Here is a 20,833-nt window from a genome sequence, read left to right on the forward strand (position 1 = left end):
CTGACTATGATAATACCACTTGAGCCTCTATTAAAAAGAAATAATCTGCCTCCAAAGGGATAGCACATAGTTTATAAAACATTCTGTGGTTTTATAAGCATAATAGTTTCTTTTTTCCTTCCCTTCTCTAGTGAAAGTCACTGCTGATGATAAGGGAATGGGCCTGAATTTAAGCATCAGAAGTGCTTTTCACACATAATGATGATGGACACAGAGCTAGTCAGGGACACGTGATAGGATCTCCACATAGCACATTTTGATCTGGCAGAAATTTTCATGGTTTTGTAATTTTCTTTAGTGGTGGTCAGGAGCCGAGTAGGTAGGTACAGAAAACAGTTTCACACTGAACCAGTTTTAAAGTTTTACCAGAGAGGTACAACAGAAGGAAGAGAGGGTAAGAAAATTGAGGGTATTGACAAGAGATGAGGCTGAAGGGATGAATCATGAAGTTTAAGTTGAAGAGAAAAGGACACAAAGCCAGGAGGTTAAGAAATTAGAACAAATTAACACAAGGCTTAGAAGATACAATAAATGTAAATATTATTGGAAATGAGAGAATGAGTGAACTGGATGAATAGAGAATTTATGGGGGAATGGTAAACCGCGAAAAATATAAGGCTGAGGAGGAAATGAGTTAATGTCAACCAACATTAGAGCATGAACTGTGTGCAAGGCAGAGTTGGGCCCACTGCTGGATATATAATGATCTCCCTTCTATGAAAGACAACTAAAACAGGCAGGTAAAATTGATAGTAAATAGATGCATAAATATTATTTAACAGCACAAAGGGAAGAGTAATGTTATTTAATTTCATTCAGAGAAGATCAGGGGAAGAGTTACAAGATTTGGCAATTTTCAAGAAAGTAGTTTTGGACTAGTCCCCCCAACACACACACACACACACACACACACACACACAAACACACAATCACAGAGGACTTGGAGAAAACCAGAACATTTGCAATGTTCCGGGTTAGGATGTAGGCTGTAGAGGAGTAACGTGAGCTGGATGCTGAGACCATCAACAAGGTAGGCAATGGTAAGCTGGCACTTACAGGGAGAGCATTCCCAGAAAGGAAGGAGGACAGAAGGAGAGGTGCTCAGGGTGTCTGGCACAGAGTGAAAATTATTCAAGCTCAGATGGACAATGCAGAACTCTGCGATGCCAAGGGATAGTTTGAGGGTGCCAGGCCTGGCCTGCCTGGGGACACATGATGAAGCATGTCCATCTGTGGGAACTGTTGGGAGAAGATCAGAAGTAAACAAAGAGATACAAAGCTGAGAGAAACTCAAGGAAATGATTTACCTTTTCTAGAAGTGTGCCTAGCAGCAGCCAGGCTACCAGTAAGAAAACTTAATTTTCAGGTAGCACCACATGACCTAATGATTTTGATTTTACTAATTCACATAATCCAAGTAGATACTTCAGTTATATGTAAAAATCCAAACAGCAATAATATTTTTCTGAAGAATTACACATATTCAACACACAGTTCTGACAACTTTAAATATATATTAGCTAATTTAATCCTCTCAACAATACTATAAAGTAGGCACCATATCTATCTCCAACGTTGAGATGAAGAAATTGATGCAATTTGTTCAGCACTAAATACCTAATATACATCAGAACCACAACATCCAGCTCTAGAAGCGAGCCTAATATTACCAGTTCTATACTGCCTCTCCAAGTAGACTATAGCTCTCTGAAATTTAATTATAATAATAACATGCTAAATATGTTTGTTGAATTTATGTATTCACTGAGTCTGAGCGTGAGTCCAATGGTGACTCGGCACCTAGGTGCTGAGATGCCATATTTGAGACAAAGAACTGGAACATTCCAAAAGTAAGTTTACATCAAAGAATACTTTTACATTGGAAGAAAATCCTACTCTGGTACACCGTTTTCAACTTATCAAAAACGCTAAGTACGTTCTGTCTTCTGTACTTTTTAGGATGAATATCTTATTCTAGTTATCATACTTGAGACTATCATTCTTATATGAAAAGATCATGGTTGGGCAAGGTAGTCTAGCTACAACCTTTGCTGTAAGAGCGACATAGTAGAAAGTGAAATTCTAGAAGAAATTAGTAAGTACAGATCTGTGCTATTCTACTTTAACCTTTTAAGTATTTGATATGTATATTGGTCGAACGTTCCACTGCTCTCTGACTAGCATCCAGAGTTTCAAAATTGATTACCAATAATCAAATTATGAATTTTTGAAAAGATCCTAAAATATAATTACTTTTTTTTTTTTTTAGTTCAGGGAAAAAAAGTCCCCAAAATTGTGACACTGAATTGCTCTCTTTTCAGTATTCCCATAGTGTAACATAAAACTCTTCATTGTAACTGTTGCTATAATATGCAGCAAATGCTACCAACAGAACTCTTATTAAAATCATAATGAAGCAATTGTGTCTTCCTTTTGGGATGCCATAAGATGCTCAGACTAATAAGTTTATTTCCAAATGAGCCACCAAAATGAGTAGAGCTATGCAATTCCACCTTTTCACTGTGATATTTATGAATCTTTCTCATTATGAAGACTCTGTCCCCTCCCACTCAACATGGACATATAGACAAAATTGAAGAATTCTGAGCTTACAGAGCAAGTGGAAATTTCCCCACAAGAAACATAAGCCCATAAATCAAGGCAGCAATGGGAGCTCCTGCTATTTTAATGCATTTATAGTAATAACATCTTCCAAATGTAATTTTAAAATGCAATTTTCAGCTCCTTTAATTAGTTAGTATACAGCATGGTTTCTGACAGCACCTATGGATTATTCTCAAATGATCATAACAGTGACAGCTCTTTGCACAAATGAGATCATCTGTAAAAAAAACACACACACACACAACTGACTCACACTCATGAAATATTTTCACTGACCACTACCACCAAATTAAAGGAAAAGAAGAAAGGGTGACACACCTAGAAACTGAAAGTGAAACTGCAGGTGAGGCTTAGTCCCATGATGCTAGGAATAAGAGACACTGTGTTGGCAAAATATGCTTCGTGTTCTCCAGATGAAAATCAACTTTGCAGTTTCGAACAACTCTGTACAACTAGTTCCTTTGTTACATAAACTGTGAGCACATTGGTCCCTGAAAGAGTTAAAAGAGTTAATTCACTACATGGGTGAGCAACTCTGCCTTACTTAAAGAGCTCTAAATTATCTATGCTAAAGCAAATGGAGTCAGAGTGTGGGTAATAATTCAAAATAGTAAACAGCAACATGTATTTCTTTGAGCTTTAAGGAGCTTTGCATGATTTATTATGCTTACTGAACTTACCTTCCTAATGATGTTGTGCTAAGATGGATGTTAAAAAGAATGAGGACTACCTGAGCATAATGGAAGGGATAGAATGGGAGAAAGCCATAGCTGGAACAATTCTAAGTGTTACAGAAAAGCTGTTCCAGGATACAAAATTCCTTGTAAGTACCCCCATAACATAGACAATTAGTCAGTGAGCTATTTCTAGTAATTCACAATTAGAAGATGGACCCTGATTATATTTCCTAAATAATGCATTGTTCACATTATAAAATGCTACCAGAAAGTGAAATAATACATTAACCCTTAATTGCGATCATAAAAAGTTTTTATAATTATGATAAAGATCAATTTGTTTTATAGAAAAGCACAGGGGCACCTGGGTGGCCCAGTCGGTTAAGCATCTGCCTTTGGCTCAGGTGGTGATCCCGGGATCCTGGGATCCAGTACTGCATCAGGCTCCCTGCAAGGAGCCTGCTTCTCCCTCTGCCTCTGCTTCTCATGAATAAATAAATAAAATCTTTAAGGAAAAAAAAAAAAGAAAAGCACATAACCATTTAAAGAGAGGTTCTTGTATTGAGATAAATGGATTTACTACTAATGATCATGTAGCCACTTACATTCTCACAAAGTACCTAATTTTAACCCAAAATCAATAAGAATTTTCATATACAAATATTGAATCAATATGCTGTAAACCTGAAACTAATATAATGTTGTATCCTGATTATAAATTAATAAAATTTTTCTTTTAATTTTCAAAAAAAGGAATTTTGAATTTGTTTTAATAATCTCCTTTAGATATCATATTAAAAAGAACATAGCTGCTTGATCTGTTTCAATGACTCTCAGGAACAATTGGCTGGTTTTCACAGGAGTTGAAAGAGAAGATGGATGAACTCCTGCCCTTGATCCCCGTGCTGGAACAGTACAAAACAGATGCCAAGTTAATCACCCAGTTCAAGGAGGAAATCCGCAATCTGTCTGCCGTCCTCACTGGGATTCAAGAGGAAATCGGTGCCTATGACTATGAGGAACTGCATCAAAGGGTGCTGAGCCTGGAAACCAGGCTTCGTGACTGCATGAAAAAGCTGAGTAAGTAGAACAATTTCATTTGTTTAAGTTGTGCTTTTAAGTGGTTTCAATGAAAACTGCATTCTTACATTTTGCAGATAGTCATGAATACCTAATTACAGAGAAACCAAAGCCTGCTTTCTAAGTATTCCTTAACGCCTTAAGCACGCCTGTGTAATCAGTGTTATTTGATTAACAGTTGCCTAATTTTCAGAACACCCTGTTACCATTTGGTGGCTTGAAATAATACAGACAATTCTATTGGCTACACTAATGGCAATAAGTTACTCCAGACAGATAATATGTGATGGTCAGTCATTACTTGGCTAGAAGGGAGGAGAGGCATTTTTAGTAGTGGAGAAAGTCAGAGGCTGGGAAAAAGGTAGTTACCTTGGGACCAAATATGAAGTGATTTATGCAGTGATTAAATCAAATAAAAACAATTCCTCTACTACAGAGAATTGCCATCAGCTAGCTATTCTGATCCACTCAAGAAATAAAAAGGAGGCACTACTCAAATATATATTCACTACTCTGCAAGGGATCAAGCATATGACATGGGATATGGACTCTAGATCTTGACTCCTAAAATGTGTGGTTCAACCTGGTCTAAGTTTCCAAACTCTTCCACTTCACCCATGAGCTAATTATTCAACTGAAATCATCCTGGCATTAGTCTGTAATTTAATGCAAAATAAATATGTGGTCACAAATTGAATTAAAGAGGGGTTGTTAGTCCATTTAGGAACAGTATTTTGGTTGTTGACATGAAGTGACATGCCAGGGAGGTCAAGTCAATAACCACAGAAAAGTGTTCCCTCAACGGAAAGAAAAACTTTTCTGAAATTGAAAATAAACTAAAAAGAGAAATAAAGAATTTGGAAAAGATAATTTCTAGTACAGACAACTTCAGAGAATAAATGTAAACACTTAAAATTTGAATGGCTGATGAATACCTTAAAGACTATTTTACAAATGCAATCCAAATGAAAAAAGAGAGTGAATATACAAAACGTTGCATTTAGTACAGTTCCAAAACAATGTGGGGAATCACATTAGAGGCCCCACTGCAGTCAACCCAGGATTTCCTAGAGATTCTGACAAAATGACTCAGAAGGCAATTAACACAAACCCTAAAGCTAAACGCTTGTACAGGCACCCCCAGTTCCTTATTCCTCATCAGTCAAGGCCCACACTTTTTCACCTATAACTCTTCCCCTAACAGTCATGACTCCAGTAGATTCTGTGACTCCTATTCTTGCACTTTTCATCCATTGTCCACATTATGGCCAAAAGGATTTATTTGAACCATAAATCTGAAATTAGTTTGCACTGCTGAAAATCCTAGGATATAGTCCACAGCTTATGAGGCCCTCCATATGTAGCCCACCTTACTTCTCCCATCTTAGGTCCTGCCACTCTTCCCCTCACATGCTACATCCCAGTCATGTGTGTTCCACACTTTATCACAGGGCAGTGTTGAGATGCCTGTCCCCTCCCCTGAAACGCTCTTTCCTGTTTATCCCTTCTGTGTCAACACATGTTTACTTGCCACATGAGACAAACTCCCATTCATTCTTCAGGTCTCAGTTTAAATGTCATGTCTTGCCAGAATCCTTCCTTGCTCTCCCTGTGTATACTATGTGTCCCAGCTAGGTGCTCCCAAACACTGATATTTCACCAATGACTGGACTTTTCATGCTTCATTATCATTGCATGTGTAATTGGATAGCTATCTTCTAGATTTTGTTCCAATGTCTATGATCCTCCCTTTAAACCTTGTATTCCCCCAATGCCTGGAAAACTGCCTGACAAAGAAAAGTTAATAAATATTTGCCAAATAAGTTAATTCTATAAGGAGCCATATAGTAACAATTTCTAACTTTCAACACAGTAAAAGCTATTTCAAGTCTTACTTAAAAAAAAAACCTATTTGAGTCAGGTGGCACAGGATTGACTAAGACTAAGCAAAGGAGGAATTATTTATCTGATATAGCACTTAGATAACCTCCTTATATGCTGTTCTTTTATAATTAATGTTATGAAGTTTATTGTTAATATCCAATAGGTAAATATTACTGACATATTTGAATTCTGTTATATTTTATTTTTAAATAAAAAAAATACCTTTAGTTTGATGCACATATTACATAGCTTGCCAGATGATGTCTCCACCAAACCAGATGAGGAGAAAATCTCAGTCCAAGAACTGAGTGCCTTCACTATCTAAATTACTTTGGGGGTTACAAAGAAATATCCAGATGCATTTTTATTAGCTCATAAAATATTTGATTACAGATTTTCTGTAAATGACAGTGCATAGGATTGGTCTGTGTAGGACTTTGACTTATTTTGGAAGAGGTCTCTTTGTTACAGATGAATCACTCCAGATTCTGAGAATCAATTCATTTGGTCATTCCTACCAGCTCACAATAAACTCAAGCCACAGGCTTTGTACACTAAGACCAGATATCTGCTAAGTACACCTGCACTCTACTAAAGGAAGGATAGGCAATAGAATAGTTCTAGCTAGTAAACACCTTGGACCTTAAAGTGTGCCAGTCAGGTTTTTGAGGGACTGTCATGGGAAATTCTTTGAATTTGCTTAACTTTAGAAATGAATTTCACTTCTAACACATATTCTCTCAGAGTTGACTCAGCAAGAAATAATGTTGCAGTTAGGAAATGAAATCGACACTCCTTTCAGCTCTTTCACAATCCCATTTTGTTTTGTTTTGTTTTTTTCAGTTCACATATAACTCTCCCACACACAGCCTCCTTCAATATTGAAAATGATATCTGGGACAAAGGGGATAAATTTAAGTGGACGTAAATTCATCCTACTCCTTTTTACTGAACCATGGATAATGTTTCCATGATGTCCTCAGGCCTTAGGACTGTGATCCACAATATATATATATTTTAACATCAAAGCCTCTTTTTATTAATTTGTCCTCACGGACAACAAAGTTTGAAAGAATGTAACTGTCAAATTAACTGCATTAACTAGTTAATGTTTAATTTTATCTTAACTAATCAAAAACAAAACCTAGCTACCAATGCAAATATCTAACAGCAATAAAATAGTATTCAACTTTCTTATTTAATGAGATGTCTGCTATTTGAGTTAATTGATATGACCTTACACAAGAGATTAGAACTAATTCTCACATGTTATAAACTCTTTCCTAGGTTATTAGTAGTCCTGAGATCCCTATTTACTTAGCAGAGAGGCGGTGCCGCAATGACTCTAACTCATTTATGCTTTTTGTCCCAAGAACTGGGTACTTTTCTCCATCAGAACAGATCTACAGAACAATCAGAACTACTTACTGAGAGTCTCCTAAGCAGAAAAAATATTTATCAAATGGATCACAACCATTAATTACAATGTAAAGAACATATCCAGGTAGAGACAGACAACCTTAATGCCGTGAGTATGAAGTTACATGGTCCCTGAAAAAATAAATAACAGAATCTTCATATTGTCCTTTTAAAAATTACTCCAGTTTGAAAGGAAGTATCTGAAACATATATTTGCAGAAGAAAACACAAACACATAATTGAGAGTGGTGCCTTAAGTTAATAGTCTAATACCACTTTGTATTTCTATTTCCTGGGACTTTAAATAAAGATTGGATGAAATTATCTCTGAGAACTCTTTTAACTCCATGCCTTCTATCAACTGTCCAATTATCAAAATATCAGAACACATGGACTCAGAAAACAGATGTTATCAACATCAGGATCATTAACAGGAGATGTACAGGAAAAAAACATGAGAGGTTCAATGTTCCAAAGCATCTAAAATCCAGTTGCTCTGCTGTCTGGATCTATAGTGGGACATTGGATAATCATGGTATCCTCCGTATAGTAACAGGAGCAAGAAGGTTCATCCATCAATGGCATCTTCACTCTTTACAAAAGCCTCTCAATGCACACAACCAATTAGCAGAAGGCAGAAATGGATTGGGGCAAGAGAATAAAATTGCAACAATGATGAATGCATTCCCACTCACCTTTTCAGTGAATTTGCTTTTAGGGAAAATGTCACACTATACATCACATAAATTTTAAGATACTAAAAAACAAACTAACCTCATTGCCTGCAAGGTCTTAGTTACTCCCAAATAGTAAACAAGGCGTTAAAGGAATCACAAGTCATTGAGAGCACTAGGGCACCATTCAGCTTATTTCTGCTAGAGAATTAAGGTTTTGGAGAAAATAGAAATTAAGGGGGAAAAAAAGCTTCAACAGTAATGCACCCTAGTGGGCCTGAATGAGGTACAGTAATGCTCTTTCCTAACTGCTTAATTTTCTCCTATGAGAGACAGAATAAAGTCCCGTGTGCTTAATTAAATATCCCATTCCTAGACATGCAAAATATAATTATATGCATGTGAGAATTTGCTGAAAAAAGCACAGTTAAAGCTCTCACACACCCTGAGAGCATCAATAGATGTTTAATGTAGATAATAATCAGTCTTTCCAGTCCTGTGCACACACACACCCCCACAACCTCAAGTTAATTCTACTTGAGGGCAATGGTGTGGTGCCATCTAGTGAACCACAGGATGCATCTTTCTATTAACAGTTTTGAGGCTTCATGTTCAATAGAGAGAAGTAGCAGGAGCACTCAAAACTTTAGGTCAGGGCGCCTGGGTGGCTCAGTCGGTTAACCATCTGCCTTTGACTCAGGTCATAATCCCAGGGCCCTGGGATGGAGTCCTGTATATATCTATATATCGTATATCTATCAGGCTCCCTGCTCAGCGGGGAGCCCCCTTCTCCCTCTGCCTCTGCTTCTCCCCCTGCTTCTGCGCTTTCTCTCTCTGTCAAATATATAAATAAAATCTTAAAAAAAAAAAAAACTTTAGGTCACAGGTATGAAATTTGGGTTACTGGCATGTTTATGCCAAATTAGATTTTAAAAGGGAAAGCAAATTGTCTATGTGGTAATAGTCTTATTTGCTCATTCCACAAATATTTATTGGCTCTCCAGAATGTACTGGCACTCTGGTTAAGTACTGGGTGATACAAAGATGAGTAGCACCCTGTCTCCCTCTACTGTTAAGAAGTTGCAATATGCACAAAAGGAGACCACTACATCAGTACTGACAGCCTACTGTTTGACAAGCACTTGGCCAGCTATTGTACCTGTGTCAGTTCTAGCCACTGCAAGAACTCTGGGTTAGGCACTCTTATGGGCAATTTATGCTCAGACAGTTTAAATTAATGTACCAAAGGTACATGATGGAGGCAGCATCTTTAAACCCAAGTTCCTTCTGAATTTAAAGGCAGATTTCATCCCCAGATTTCTTTCTTTGTTGCTGTAGAAAGAAAGGAGCTAGAGAGACATTTTTATCCTTTCCTAAGCCTCATTCACATGCACTCACATCATTCCTCTCTCCAACCAATCTCTTAAAACCACCTCTCTCCTGCTTCCTCACTTCCACCACCCTAACCCAGACCGTCATTCATCATCCCTCATTTGGGTTACTGCAGGAGGCCTCCTACCCACTCCCCTTTACCGGAAGTCATTCCCTCTCCACCACATGAGGTGTTTAGAGTAGTCTTTTCCAAATGCAAATCTAATCATATTACACCTACGTTTAAATGATTTTCTTTTAAAATTAAATCCAAATAGCTTTTCATGGTCCGTCTTGATGACATGGATTCTGCCTAATTCTCCAGCCCTTTTTTCACAAGTTCTCATCATGTACTCACTATAAGCTTTAGCCATTCTAATCTTTCAGTTCCTCAGTCATGCATGCTTTCTTGGCTGGACACGGACCTTCTTCTACCCTGTCATAGAAGATCCTTCCACCTGACCTATCCAAATTCTAATGATTTTGCATTTTACACCCCGGACACCAAGTTTCCTATGGAGCCTTCTCTGATTGCTCCTGTATGTGGTTGGCTACCCCGCACAGTCTCCCAGAGTCCCCCATCCCACTCCCCGTGAAACGTGGCACACCTTTTTTTATATTTTTTTAATCTTTACCCCCTTAAAGACAAGTTTCCCCTCCTCTGAGAGATCAGGGGCCATCTATGTCTTATTCCAGTTGAATTCTTTTAGACCATCATAAAACACCTGAAACATAGAAGGTAAAAATTAGTGTCAACAGAGGATTTGAGAGCAAATATTTTTTTTAAAAGATTTATTTTATTTATTTGAAAGAGGGGTGGGGAGGGGCAGAGGGAAAGGGAAAGAGAGTCTTAAGCAGACTCTGCACTGAGCAAGGAGCCTGACGCGGGGCTCGATCTCATGACCCTGAGATCATACCTGAGCCAAAACCAAGAGCTGGTCGCTTAACTGACTGCACCACCCAAGTGCCCCGAGAGCAAATATCTTTAAAATAAAAAGCTTTATGTTGCATTCTAGAAATAAATCAGTATATGTCAAATATAAAACATCTGTATCTTTTACAAAGCCAAAATTCTTTTGGGAAAAAAAAGACAACAAAAGCGCAGCCTTCTTTAACCTTTGTTTCTGTTGCCATCTGTCCTTTCTTCAATGGCAATGCAACATTTCATTACAAAACACATGATATTTGGTTCTACCTAGCACTTAAAACAAGAGACACTGAAAATCTCAGTGAAAGCGGGAATTAATAGAAAAGTCAAACTGTGTGCCTGGAGTGAAGTGGAGTGAGATTTAACTTGGAAATTTAATAGGGGAAATTTACAAGAATAATCCCAAAAATTAAATTGAGAAGATCTTCAAATGAGTTATTTAGCAAGGACAGTCCTACTTTCCCTAAAATTCTAGATTGTAATACAGAATGCAATTGCTCCAGTATCCAAGTACTTGGTGATGACTCATTCTTCCAGAATCCTGGAACCTTCATTATTTTAGCACACTTTTGGGTAATTGGTATATCTTACCATAAATTGATTTATTATTTATCTTTCTTTTTATGTCCTACATTTTCCTAGATTACAACTAAATGGTAAGACTTCCAAGGATATAAAAATTGTGCTTTCAGAAGCAAGCATGAATTACCAAATTATTTGGGATTTCATAATACAATTTTGCTCCTTTCAATCTGGATGTTAACTAGGCTTCTTCTGAAACATATGCTCATAATATAAGCTCTATCCCAGAAAAAGTTGAGATAATTTTAAGAATAGTTGCATAAATCAAGAGAAATAAAATGGTCACTTTCCTCAACTACCTATTCATTGTATTTTTGAATATACAGAACTCTACACATGCAATACATTATAAAATGCTAATTACAATAAATTAATAAATTTAAAACTTAATTTTGGAAAGACACAGGTATTTAGAAACATATTATTCTTGGCCTTATTTACCAGACACCCACTAAAAACTCATTCTAGTGCCCTATCCAATAATCAATTAGGTCCATCATTTTCACCACCTCTGTCTCAGTAGTGGAAGTGCCAAGATTAAATATACAAATAAAATTTTAAGTAATATACATAGATTTTACTATACTTCACTAGAATTCACTATGTATGGCAGAGACAAACTTATTTTCAGTAGCTTTAATAGACTTTAAAGATCAAATCATATCTACTTCTTGCTACATGAGTTCTCCAATGGCCTTAAGTAAAAAGAAATAACATTCTGTCATAAAGATATTCACAACTCCATTTAATTTACTTATATGGGCATGGCTTTAGGATTTAAATCCAGAAGCTGTTAGTCCAGGATATTACAAGATACAATTATATATTGAAGAAATAAACAAAAGACAGATGGTTTTTTTGCTTCATTGATCCAAACAACAGATCTGCTGAATCCCAAATGATATATTTTCCTGAGCTACTGATTGATAAATATGGATTGCAACTAATCATAAGAAGTTTAATGTCTAAAAGTCATCAGAAAATAAAATAGTCAGTTTCCTAAACTATCTATTCAGTATATTTTCTGGATATATACAATCATACACATGCAATATATTATAAAATGCTAATATTTTCATGTGTCTCACTGTAGACAGAGGCGCATAGCAGAAGAAAATCACTGAAGCAAGACTCTTAACTTCCTTCTTTGCCATCCTCTTTTGCAAGAACATTTGTCTTCCAGGCATTTGGGGAAATTATCCTTTCCGTCTGGCTTTGTCCTCACAGAAAGTGAGAGTGAAGTAAGAAAGATAATGATTTATTTGAACAAAAACTAGCTTTGGGGAGCCAAGAAACAGAAATGACTTCTATTGTTTATTTTACTTTATTTCTACAATTTCTGCATTCCTTCAGAATCTGAAAATACCTGTGTTTACTTAACACTAATATCCATAAAATTATAACTAAAAAAGCAGCCAGTTGTTTATATTCCTGCATCTTTATTTTACCAATTTCATTTACCAAGATGAATTTTAGCTCAGAATCAAATAAGTATTTAGAAGATAAACTTCAAATGGGAAGAAAGCAACATTGACAGCCCTGTTTTTTTGCTTCCCAAGAATATGAGCAGATGATGATGATGGTGACCATGATCACCCTGTGTTTTACCACAACCACAAATACCACCTTCTTCCCAGCAACATATAAAAGTTTGTTGATCCCCTATCCACTCAATGTTTCCTTAATTAGAATAAGAAAATGACAAGCTTCAGAACTTCCATCTTTGAGATGAGGAAACTCCATCCCAGAGAGTAAGTGCATTATCCAATTTTACACGATAATTTAATGCTGCAGCTTAGATTAGGAACCAGATCTCCTAACACCCACCTCAGCATTCTAACCTGGATGGAATATACCATACAAACATTTCCTTGGAAAATTTCTGGGAATTTGTGGGAATAAAAATAAAGTATATTCCCCCATTCCCCCAAAAAAGTATAAACAGATACCTAGAGACATAGTTACTCATGGTTCCTAAATAGATTCCCATCTACTGCTGGAGTTCATTTATTTAATTATTCTCTTTTCCATCTCCCCTCTCTACTAGGTTATCCCTAAAGGCAAACAAACTTTTCTTAATAACATCAGCACAATAATAAAAAGTTCCCATGACCCTTGCTTTTTCTCCTTTGAAAGAATCTTCTATAGCTGCTGCTTTAATTTACAGTCTTCAAAACCAACTGTGATCCAGCTTCTGTTCTTAACACTGTCTTCATTTGATTCTTGTGATCACCAGTGACTCTTGCTGCTCACTTCCATGATCATTTCTGGGAGCTTATTAGATATCTCAGTGGTATTCCCCACAAGCCAGTACTTCATCTTTCTTAAAAGGCTGTGTTTTTGTTTTTTTTTTTTTCTTAACACTACACTATTTTTAGGTCCCATTTGTAGCTTCTTTTGAGCTCTTTTGCTGGGTCACAACGCCCCACAGCTCTGTTCTAAATGATTTTCTCTTTTCTGTATATGTCCTCTCTCTAAGGCAATTTTAGCCTCTGGCTTTCCCTAGACTGTTAAAACTGTGTCTCAAAAGGGTGTCAATGCTCCCTAGATTTTTATACTATCTTCTTTACACCTCCACTGGCATACATACCAGTCATGAACAACTTAAAATAATCTGTACTGAATTCTTGATCTTTTCTCCCAAACCCATTCCTTCTTCAGTCACTTCCTGTGAGTAAATGGCAATACAATCTTCCCAGCTGAACAAGCCAAAATTTGTATTATCATGGACTATTTTTTTTAATTTAAGGTTTTCTTCAATTCCTCTTTTTCCCTTCCATCCTAACATCTATTCTGAAGCCAGTCCTATCAACTTTATCCCAAAAAACATAACCCAAACCATCTACTATTTTCAATCCCCATCACCACTTCCATCATCTCTCACCTGGACCAATGTGATAATCTCTTAACTGGTCTTTCTGCCTTTACTTATTAATTACCCTCTGTAATTAATTTCCATATGCTACCTAAAGTGACCTTTTTAAAATGTAGTGCTCACATTCTGTCACTCCCCCATCTTCTTAAAATTCTCTGATAGCTTTCCATCATACCTAGAATAAAATCCAAGTACTCTGACTTTACATAGCTTCCTCTTCTGGACCACCTCTCTAACCTCCTCTACTTTTCCAAGTATGCTCTAGACACACTGGCCTTCTTTTTTTTCTCTAAATTTCTGTGTCTCTTAACTCACCAAGCATATCCAGATATAGGACCTTTGTAAAAACAGTGAGACTAGCTAATATTTATTAAGTTATATATATTTCTTAATCTTCCCAATAACCCTGTGAAATAGATATTATTACTGTTGTTATCCATGACACACTGGAAGGTTAAAAACTGTTCAAGATCCCCAGAGAGTAAATAATAGAATCAGTATCCATATCCAGACATAAGGAACCTCCCCCCCCAATTTAAGATGCTGCCATCTAGCTGATTCACTGCCTGAATGTCCGTCCCTTCAACTTATGGTTCCATGGCTAACTTCTTGTCAATTAGATCTCAGATTAAATATTACCCTTTCTGAGAGGTCCTCCCTACTCACCCAATCTAAAGCAGACCCCCCAAGTCACTATCAAATTATTCTACTTAAATATCTGCATTAAAATTTTTCCTACCTGATATATTTCCTTGTTTGCTTCTTTCTTTTATTCCCTTTCTTCAAAATGGAAGCTTCACCAGAAAAAAGGTGTCATGTTTTGCTTACCATTGTAATTCTAGTATATGGAACAGTGCTTGATGCTCATTAAATCTTAGCTTGATGAATTAATGAGTAATGAAATGAATAAATGAGTCAATGAATAAATGACTCATTTAAGATGTTATTATTTTAAAATTGTTGATACTTTGAGCCATTATAATTTTTCACTTCAGGTGCACTTTGTAGATTAATGCTATAAATTTTGGTTTACTCAGAGAATGTCACTGTGGGGTGGAAAGTTATAGTGGATCAAGATCAAACCCAGGGTGGTGCCAAGAAGACAAAGACTGGCACTGCACATTGTGAGTCACTGGGCAGATGGGAGATAGCTAATGGGTGACAGACATGGAGGAAAATGATGGAGCGGAATCACATAGAAGAATCAAAGAATGCAAAACACAAAGTTCATAAATGTTCACAGGAATCTCTCTGGCCAGAGACTACATATAAAATATCTTTATTTGGAACCAGAGCTCACAGAGTTTCACATGCATCTTTTTAAAATTTTTTTAGAGAGAGAGAGCTAGCGAGTATGAGCAGTTTGGTGGGGGGGGTGGGGAGAGGCAGGGGAGTGAGAGAGAATCTCAAGCAGACTCCATGTCCAGTGCAGAACGTGACACAGGGCTCAATCTGACAACCCTGAAATCATGACCTGAGCCTAAATCAAGAGTTGGACGCTCAACTAACTGAGCCACCCAGGCGCCCCACATGCTTATTTTAAAACTGGTTTACATCTAACTTAAAAATCCATTCACAAAACAAAAACAAAAACAAAAACATTCATTGAAATCTCACAGAGTTAAAGTTTGCAAAATTATATTGACTTGCTAGATTATAGAGATAGGTTTCCTTCACACACTCAGGACTTCACACAACTACCATTAAGACACATATGCAAGACCAAATCAGTGAGACCTAATAAGAAATACAATTGCTAAATATGTCCTTTCTTGGCCCTCATGTTCATTTTTTCTTTTAAGATTTTATTTATTTATTTATTTGAGAGAGAGAGCAGGAGCGGGGAAGGAGGTGAGGGAAAGGCAGAGAGAGAGGGAGAAGCAGACTCCCCGCTGAGCAGGAAGCCTGAAGGAGGGCTTTATACCAGGACCCCAGGATCATGACCTGAGCTGAAGGCAGACGCTTAACTGACTGAGTCACCTAGGCACTCCCTCACATTCATTTTTTATAGAAAATTAAACGAGAAACTAGCTGAACTTGCTTGTTTCTTTCTGTTTGACAATTTAAGTATGTTTTGTAGAAGAATAAAGGTAAATGTGGTTTAAAATGAGATAAATTTCAAGTTACCTAAGTAGGCTGTCTTAATGGAAGAGGTGCTTATATTTTTTTTATTTTTTTTATTATCATGTTATGTTAATCACCATACATTGCATCATTAGTTTTTGATGTAGTGTTCCATGATTCATTGTTGTGTATAACACCCAGTGCTCCATGCAATATGTGCCCTCTTTAATACCCATCACCAGGCTAACCCATCCCCCCCACCCCCCTCCCCTCTAGAACCCTCAGTTTGTTTCTCAGAGTCCATAGTCTCTCATGGTACTTATATATTTTAGTACTCAGGGCTGACTTTCTATAATTTTTATTTAATATCAAGAGATATTCAGTGCACTCAATGCTACATCCTTTTTCTCTATATATAGTTTTGGTCTGAAATCACTTCTTCATTTAACTTTCCTTCTCAATTGATTCAAAAAGGAAAAAGAAGAAGAAAATAAGATATGGAAAGGATAAGCGATGGTATTTTGAGAAGCTACAACACATGGACCTATTTTGTCTCTCTGTTCCCCTTATATTCCTAGCACCTAGCACAATATTGGCACATAAGTTCTCAGTAAATGGTTGTTAAATGAATAAATTAAGTATTTTACATTTAAATACTAAGAACTGGTTAGAGGGTATTTCAAAGAAAATGTCCATTGCTACAAGAAGAAAGCAAAGTCATTTTCAGTTTAGGTGTCAGAAGCTTTTAAGTACTGGTGTAAATTCTATCTTAATTCCTGGTCTAGGTGATCTAAGCTCAGCAGTATCCCTTTGCCATATGGATAAAAAGGTGGGTTATATCCAAACACCACAGAAGCCAAGACACCTCAAGCGACTGATGTGCTGTCAGTTTTTGGAAATGTTGATTATATGAGATTCAAGGCACAATTCCTAGTCCTAAATATAGTTCTTGTACAGGTTTTAACTAATCCATCCAACTCAATTCATATTAGTTATGTTACATAAACTGAGTCCAGAAACTCATTCACACCCATAAAATGAATCAACACATGAAATATGCACTTATCTGAGGCAAATATGGGCTTTGTGTCTTCTTGCTTTGTCCAAACTGTGCTTTGGTCTTGAGGCAATAGAGGCTACCTATGTTAGAGGATCTGACTTTGCTGCTAAAGAAGGTTAAAAATCTCATTTTGAGTTTTAATTGTAGAGTCTGGCCGTCTAAAGTGTTAACTCCATAACTACAAAATCTCCATTCACTTTCAGTACCAAAACAACTTGAGGTCACTATAATTTCTTCCTGTGTTTCCATTTCGTCATTTCCTCTGAATATAAAGTGTTACGGAAATGAACATTCCATTGTGTTTATGTTTCATATTGAGACGTTATATTGATCTATATCCAGAACTAGTTTTAACTGACTTCTGAGATTCCAGAAGCTTCTTTTTTCCAAAAGCTCATTCATCTTTAAAAGACATGTTCACTCTTTCCTTTTGTGGCCATCATTGAAGTGCCAGTGGCCAAAATGAAATTCAGTCCCTTTGTGATTTCTGACTAGAGCAAGAACCATAAAAGGCATTTTCATGCACCTTCTCACATCTACAGGAAGAGTATGTCTTCTTCTCTTTCCAAAAGCTCAGACAGAAGTACAATGTTCAGTGCAAGCCCATACAAAAAGATGATAAAGCGCAGGTTGGGTGAGGACACTACAAAGGTCAGCAAATTTGCAAAGTAGCCCAGGTTTACAGGACAAAAGATGTCACCGACATTGAATGAGTACAGTGGGAGAAGGCAAATGGCACAACTACCCATGTGGGCATCCACCCTAGCAAGATGGTTATCAGTAAACTAAAACTGGATAAAGACCACCAAAAGATCCTTGAACATAAAGCCAAATCTCACCAAGTAAAAAAAGAAAAGGGCAAATATAAGGAAGAAACAATTGAGAAGATGCAGGAATAAAGTAATGTTATATAAAACTTTCAATAAAAACTGTTAAAAAATAAAAATAAGGTATTTTTCAAGAAATTTTAGGCTAATTTTTCATCCTATGCAAAGTGGGTCATATTTTTCCTAGGTCATAGTCACTATTTTGAAATAAAATGCACAGCATTTCTACTTGAATCACATGCATAATATCTCTTAGTATAGCTCCTACACATGTACTAACAAATGTAATCACCTATTAGCTGTTCTTAACATCTCTATGAAATAACCGATAAATGTAATTCATAGTAAGGATTCTAATTGTTTTAAGGTTGAAATAATTAAAGAGAAAGAGATTGCCATGTCAACTGTAAGACAGAGATGGAAGTTTAAAGAACATAATTTCAATCTAGTCCTTACAGGACTGAAGCCAAATTAAAATTCAGAATACTCCCAGCTTTCATTTCTGGAGACTCTTTCAATCTTTAATTTCCACCTACTTCCTAGACCTGCAAGGAAGCACAGCATTTAAAAACGTGGAAATTATTTTTCAATAGGCAATTCACAAATGTGATTTTTGCTTTTTAAATTTAATGGCTAAGATTAAATTTTTGCAACTATTTTAGCTTTTAAAATTATAATTTAGGGACACCTGGGTGGCTCAGTCGGTTAAGCATCTGCCTTCGGCTCAGGTCATGATCCCAGGGTCCTGGCATTGAGTCCCACATTGGGCTCCTTGCTCAGTGGTGAACCTGCTTCTCCCTCTGCCTGCCGCTCCCCCTGCTTGTGCGCTCTCTCTCTTGCTAAAAAGGAAGTCTCCTTCTCCAGAGGCAACCACATTTAAGTTCAATGTTGGGGCTTCAGGTGGTTAAATCTGTATCTCTAATAATAGGCTTATTTTTCCACGTTTTTGGGGGGTATCAATTTTGGACATTGTTTACTGACTTTCTGCTCAGCAAAATGCAGACTTAAGTCACTTAGCCAAAGGCACTTCCTTGTCTCCTCATAATACAGCTCAACCCTTATCAACTTTGTAATTTCACACCTCAGATTTAAGTCTTTATTATTTTTTTCATCAACTACAGGAAACTCTCTTAACACCCTATTTTTAAATATGATGTCAGTTACACCTCCATCTTTCTTTCTTCTCTTCTCCTAATTTTTAATTCTTTCATAGTGTGGATTTTACCTATTCTTCTATGTTATCATGGTTGGAAACATTTTGTTGTTTCCATAATCACAGAGTAGATTAAATACCTGTTAAGTATTCTCTAATTAGTTTACGGGCTGCTTCTCCAAGTTAAACATAAATGTTTCATGATTGTGACAATGCTCATGTTGTTCTTCAGCAGCTAAGTGCTGGACTCTGAGTATTCCTTTTCTCTGAGTCCAACTTCATATCATCTGTGACATTCAAAAGGGAAAATTTCTAGAGTTAAGTTGAAATGAATTTTCCTCTTATGTTTGTACTTCAATAATTGACTTTGCCATACCCAGTTTTTCTTAGAGGATCTCATATAGTATTTCCATAGATCAATTCCTCTTATTTCTGAGACCTCCCTCCTGCACATGTCTGTCCATTCTGGACTAACTGCTCTCAAGGTCTACTGTGCAGTTGTCATTCTGGGACAAGAAGTTACTGTTTTCCTGATTTCATGTCTTCCCCTGTCTTGGTTTACTGTTTATTTTGCTACAATATATGCTCAGGTAACTTCTTAAGAAAAAGTACATTGTAGGTAAACTTTGGAAAGTTTACATGTGAGACAATATTCCTAGTATAGCTTCCTCTGATTTTCCCCCCTAAATATAAAGGCACTGATTATTGTCTTCCAGAATCCAGTATTGATAAGCCCAATGCCAGTCTAATTCTTACCTCTTTGCATGTGGCCAACTCACATTCTTTCTCTGAAAAGTTCCATTTTCTTCCCTTTATTATTAATCTTCTAAAACTTCACAGTAATTTTCTAAGACTAAATCTTTTTTCATTCATTATGGCATGCCCTTTTAGTATGAACACAGGTTTCCCCCATTATATGAGAGTAGAGCATTCTTATGAAAACTTTAAGAAGCCGAAATGGCGCAAATTAAAGAAGCAGTAACCATTACTTTGTATAGAAAATTTCTTGAGCATTTCCAGACCCAAAAAATAACCTCTTTCAGGCTTTTCTGATACCTTAGGACACATCTAGCTAACAGATACACAAAATAAATCCAGATAAAGTACTGGTGCTCATAGTCAGAGTTCAAAGCTACAGCTGCTCGGCGCTGAGATTCTGAGTATAGTTCCAGGAAAGGAGCTTGGTGGCACCACTCTCACTGCTCAGGGTAACACAGACTTTTGAAGGGCAGAGGATACCTGTATTTAGGTTTTGTAACTGGGGAAAGAATCCTGCAGAATTTCTTTGATAATTTATTCTTTTCCTCTCCTTTTGTTGTTGATCCTACATGCATCTATATTTCTTCTATATTCATGTCTATCTTTTTGTTTTAATTTTTGGGATAGCTCCTTATCTTCCAACCTATTTTTAAAAATGTAATCATATTTTTAACTTCTAGTAGCTCTTTTGTGTTTTCCTTTTACAGTGAACGGTCTACAATATACAAAACTCTCTGAAGATCTTAGTATCTTAGTATCTCTTCTGCTCTGTATTCTCTCTCTTCTTATGGGATCTGTTTTCTCTGCACTTTTACTTTAGTCATTCTCATTGTAAGCTTTTTTTTTTTTTAAGAT

General features: G+C 36.6%; 1 protein-coding gene and 1 pseudogene across 2 annotated transcripts in view; both read left to right on the forward strand.

Annotated features, from left to right (window-relative positions):
* The window catches only part of OLFM3 (olfactomedin 3), a 191,544-nt gene that overhangs the window by 160,602 nt on the left and 10,109 nt on the right, over window positions 1–20,833 (forward strand). For both annotated transcript variants that reach the window (XM_032422529.1, XM_032422521.1), the window contains exon 4: window positions 4,163–4,382. In XM_032422529.1, the coding sequence (XP_032278420.1) occupies window positions 4,163–4,382 (220 nt within the window). The remainder of the gene's footprint in view (window positions 1–4,162; window positions 4,383–20,833) is intronic.
* LOC116643620 lies at window positions 16,530–18,673 on the forward strand (annotated as a pseudogene).

The sequence above is a fragment of the Phoca vitulina genome, unplaced genomic scaffold (assembly GCF_004348235.1).
Source record: "Phoca vitulina isolate PV1807 unplaced genomic scaffold, GSC_HSeal_1.0 scaffold2, whole genome shotgun sequence".
Lineage (NCBI taxonomy): Eukaryota > Metazoa > Chordata > Mammalia > Carnivora > Phocidae > Phoca > Phoca vitulina.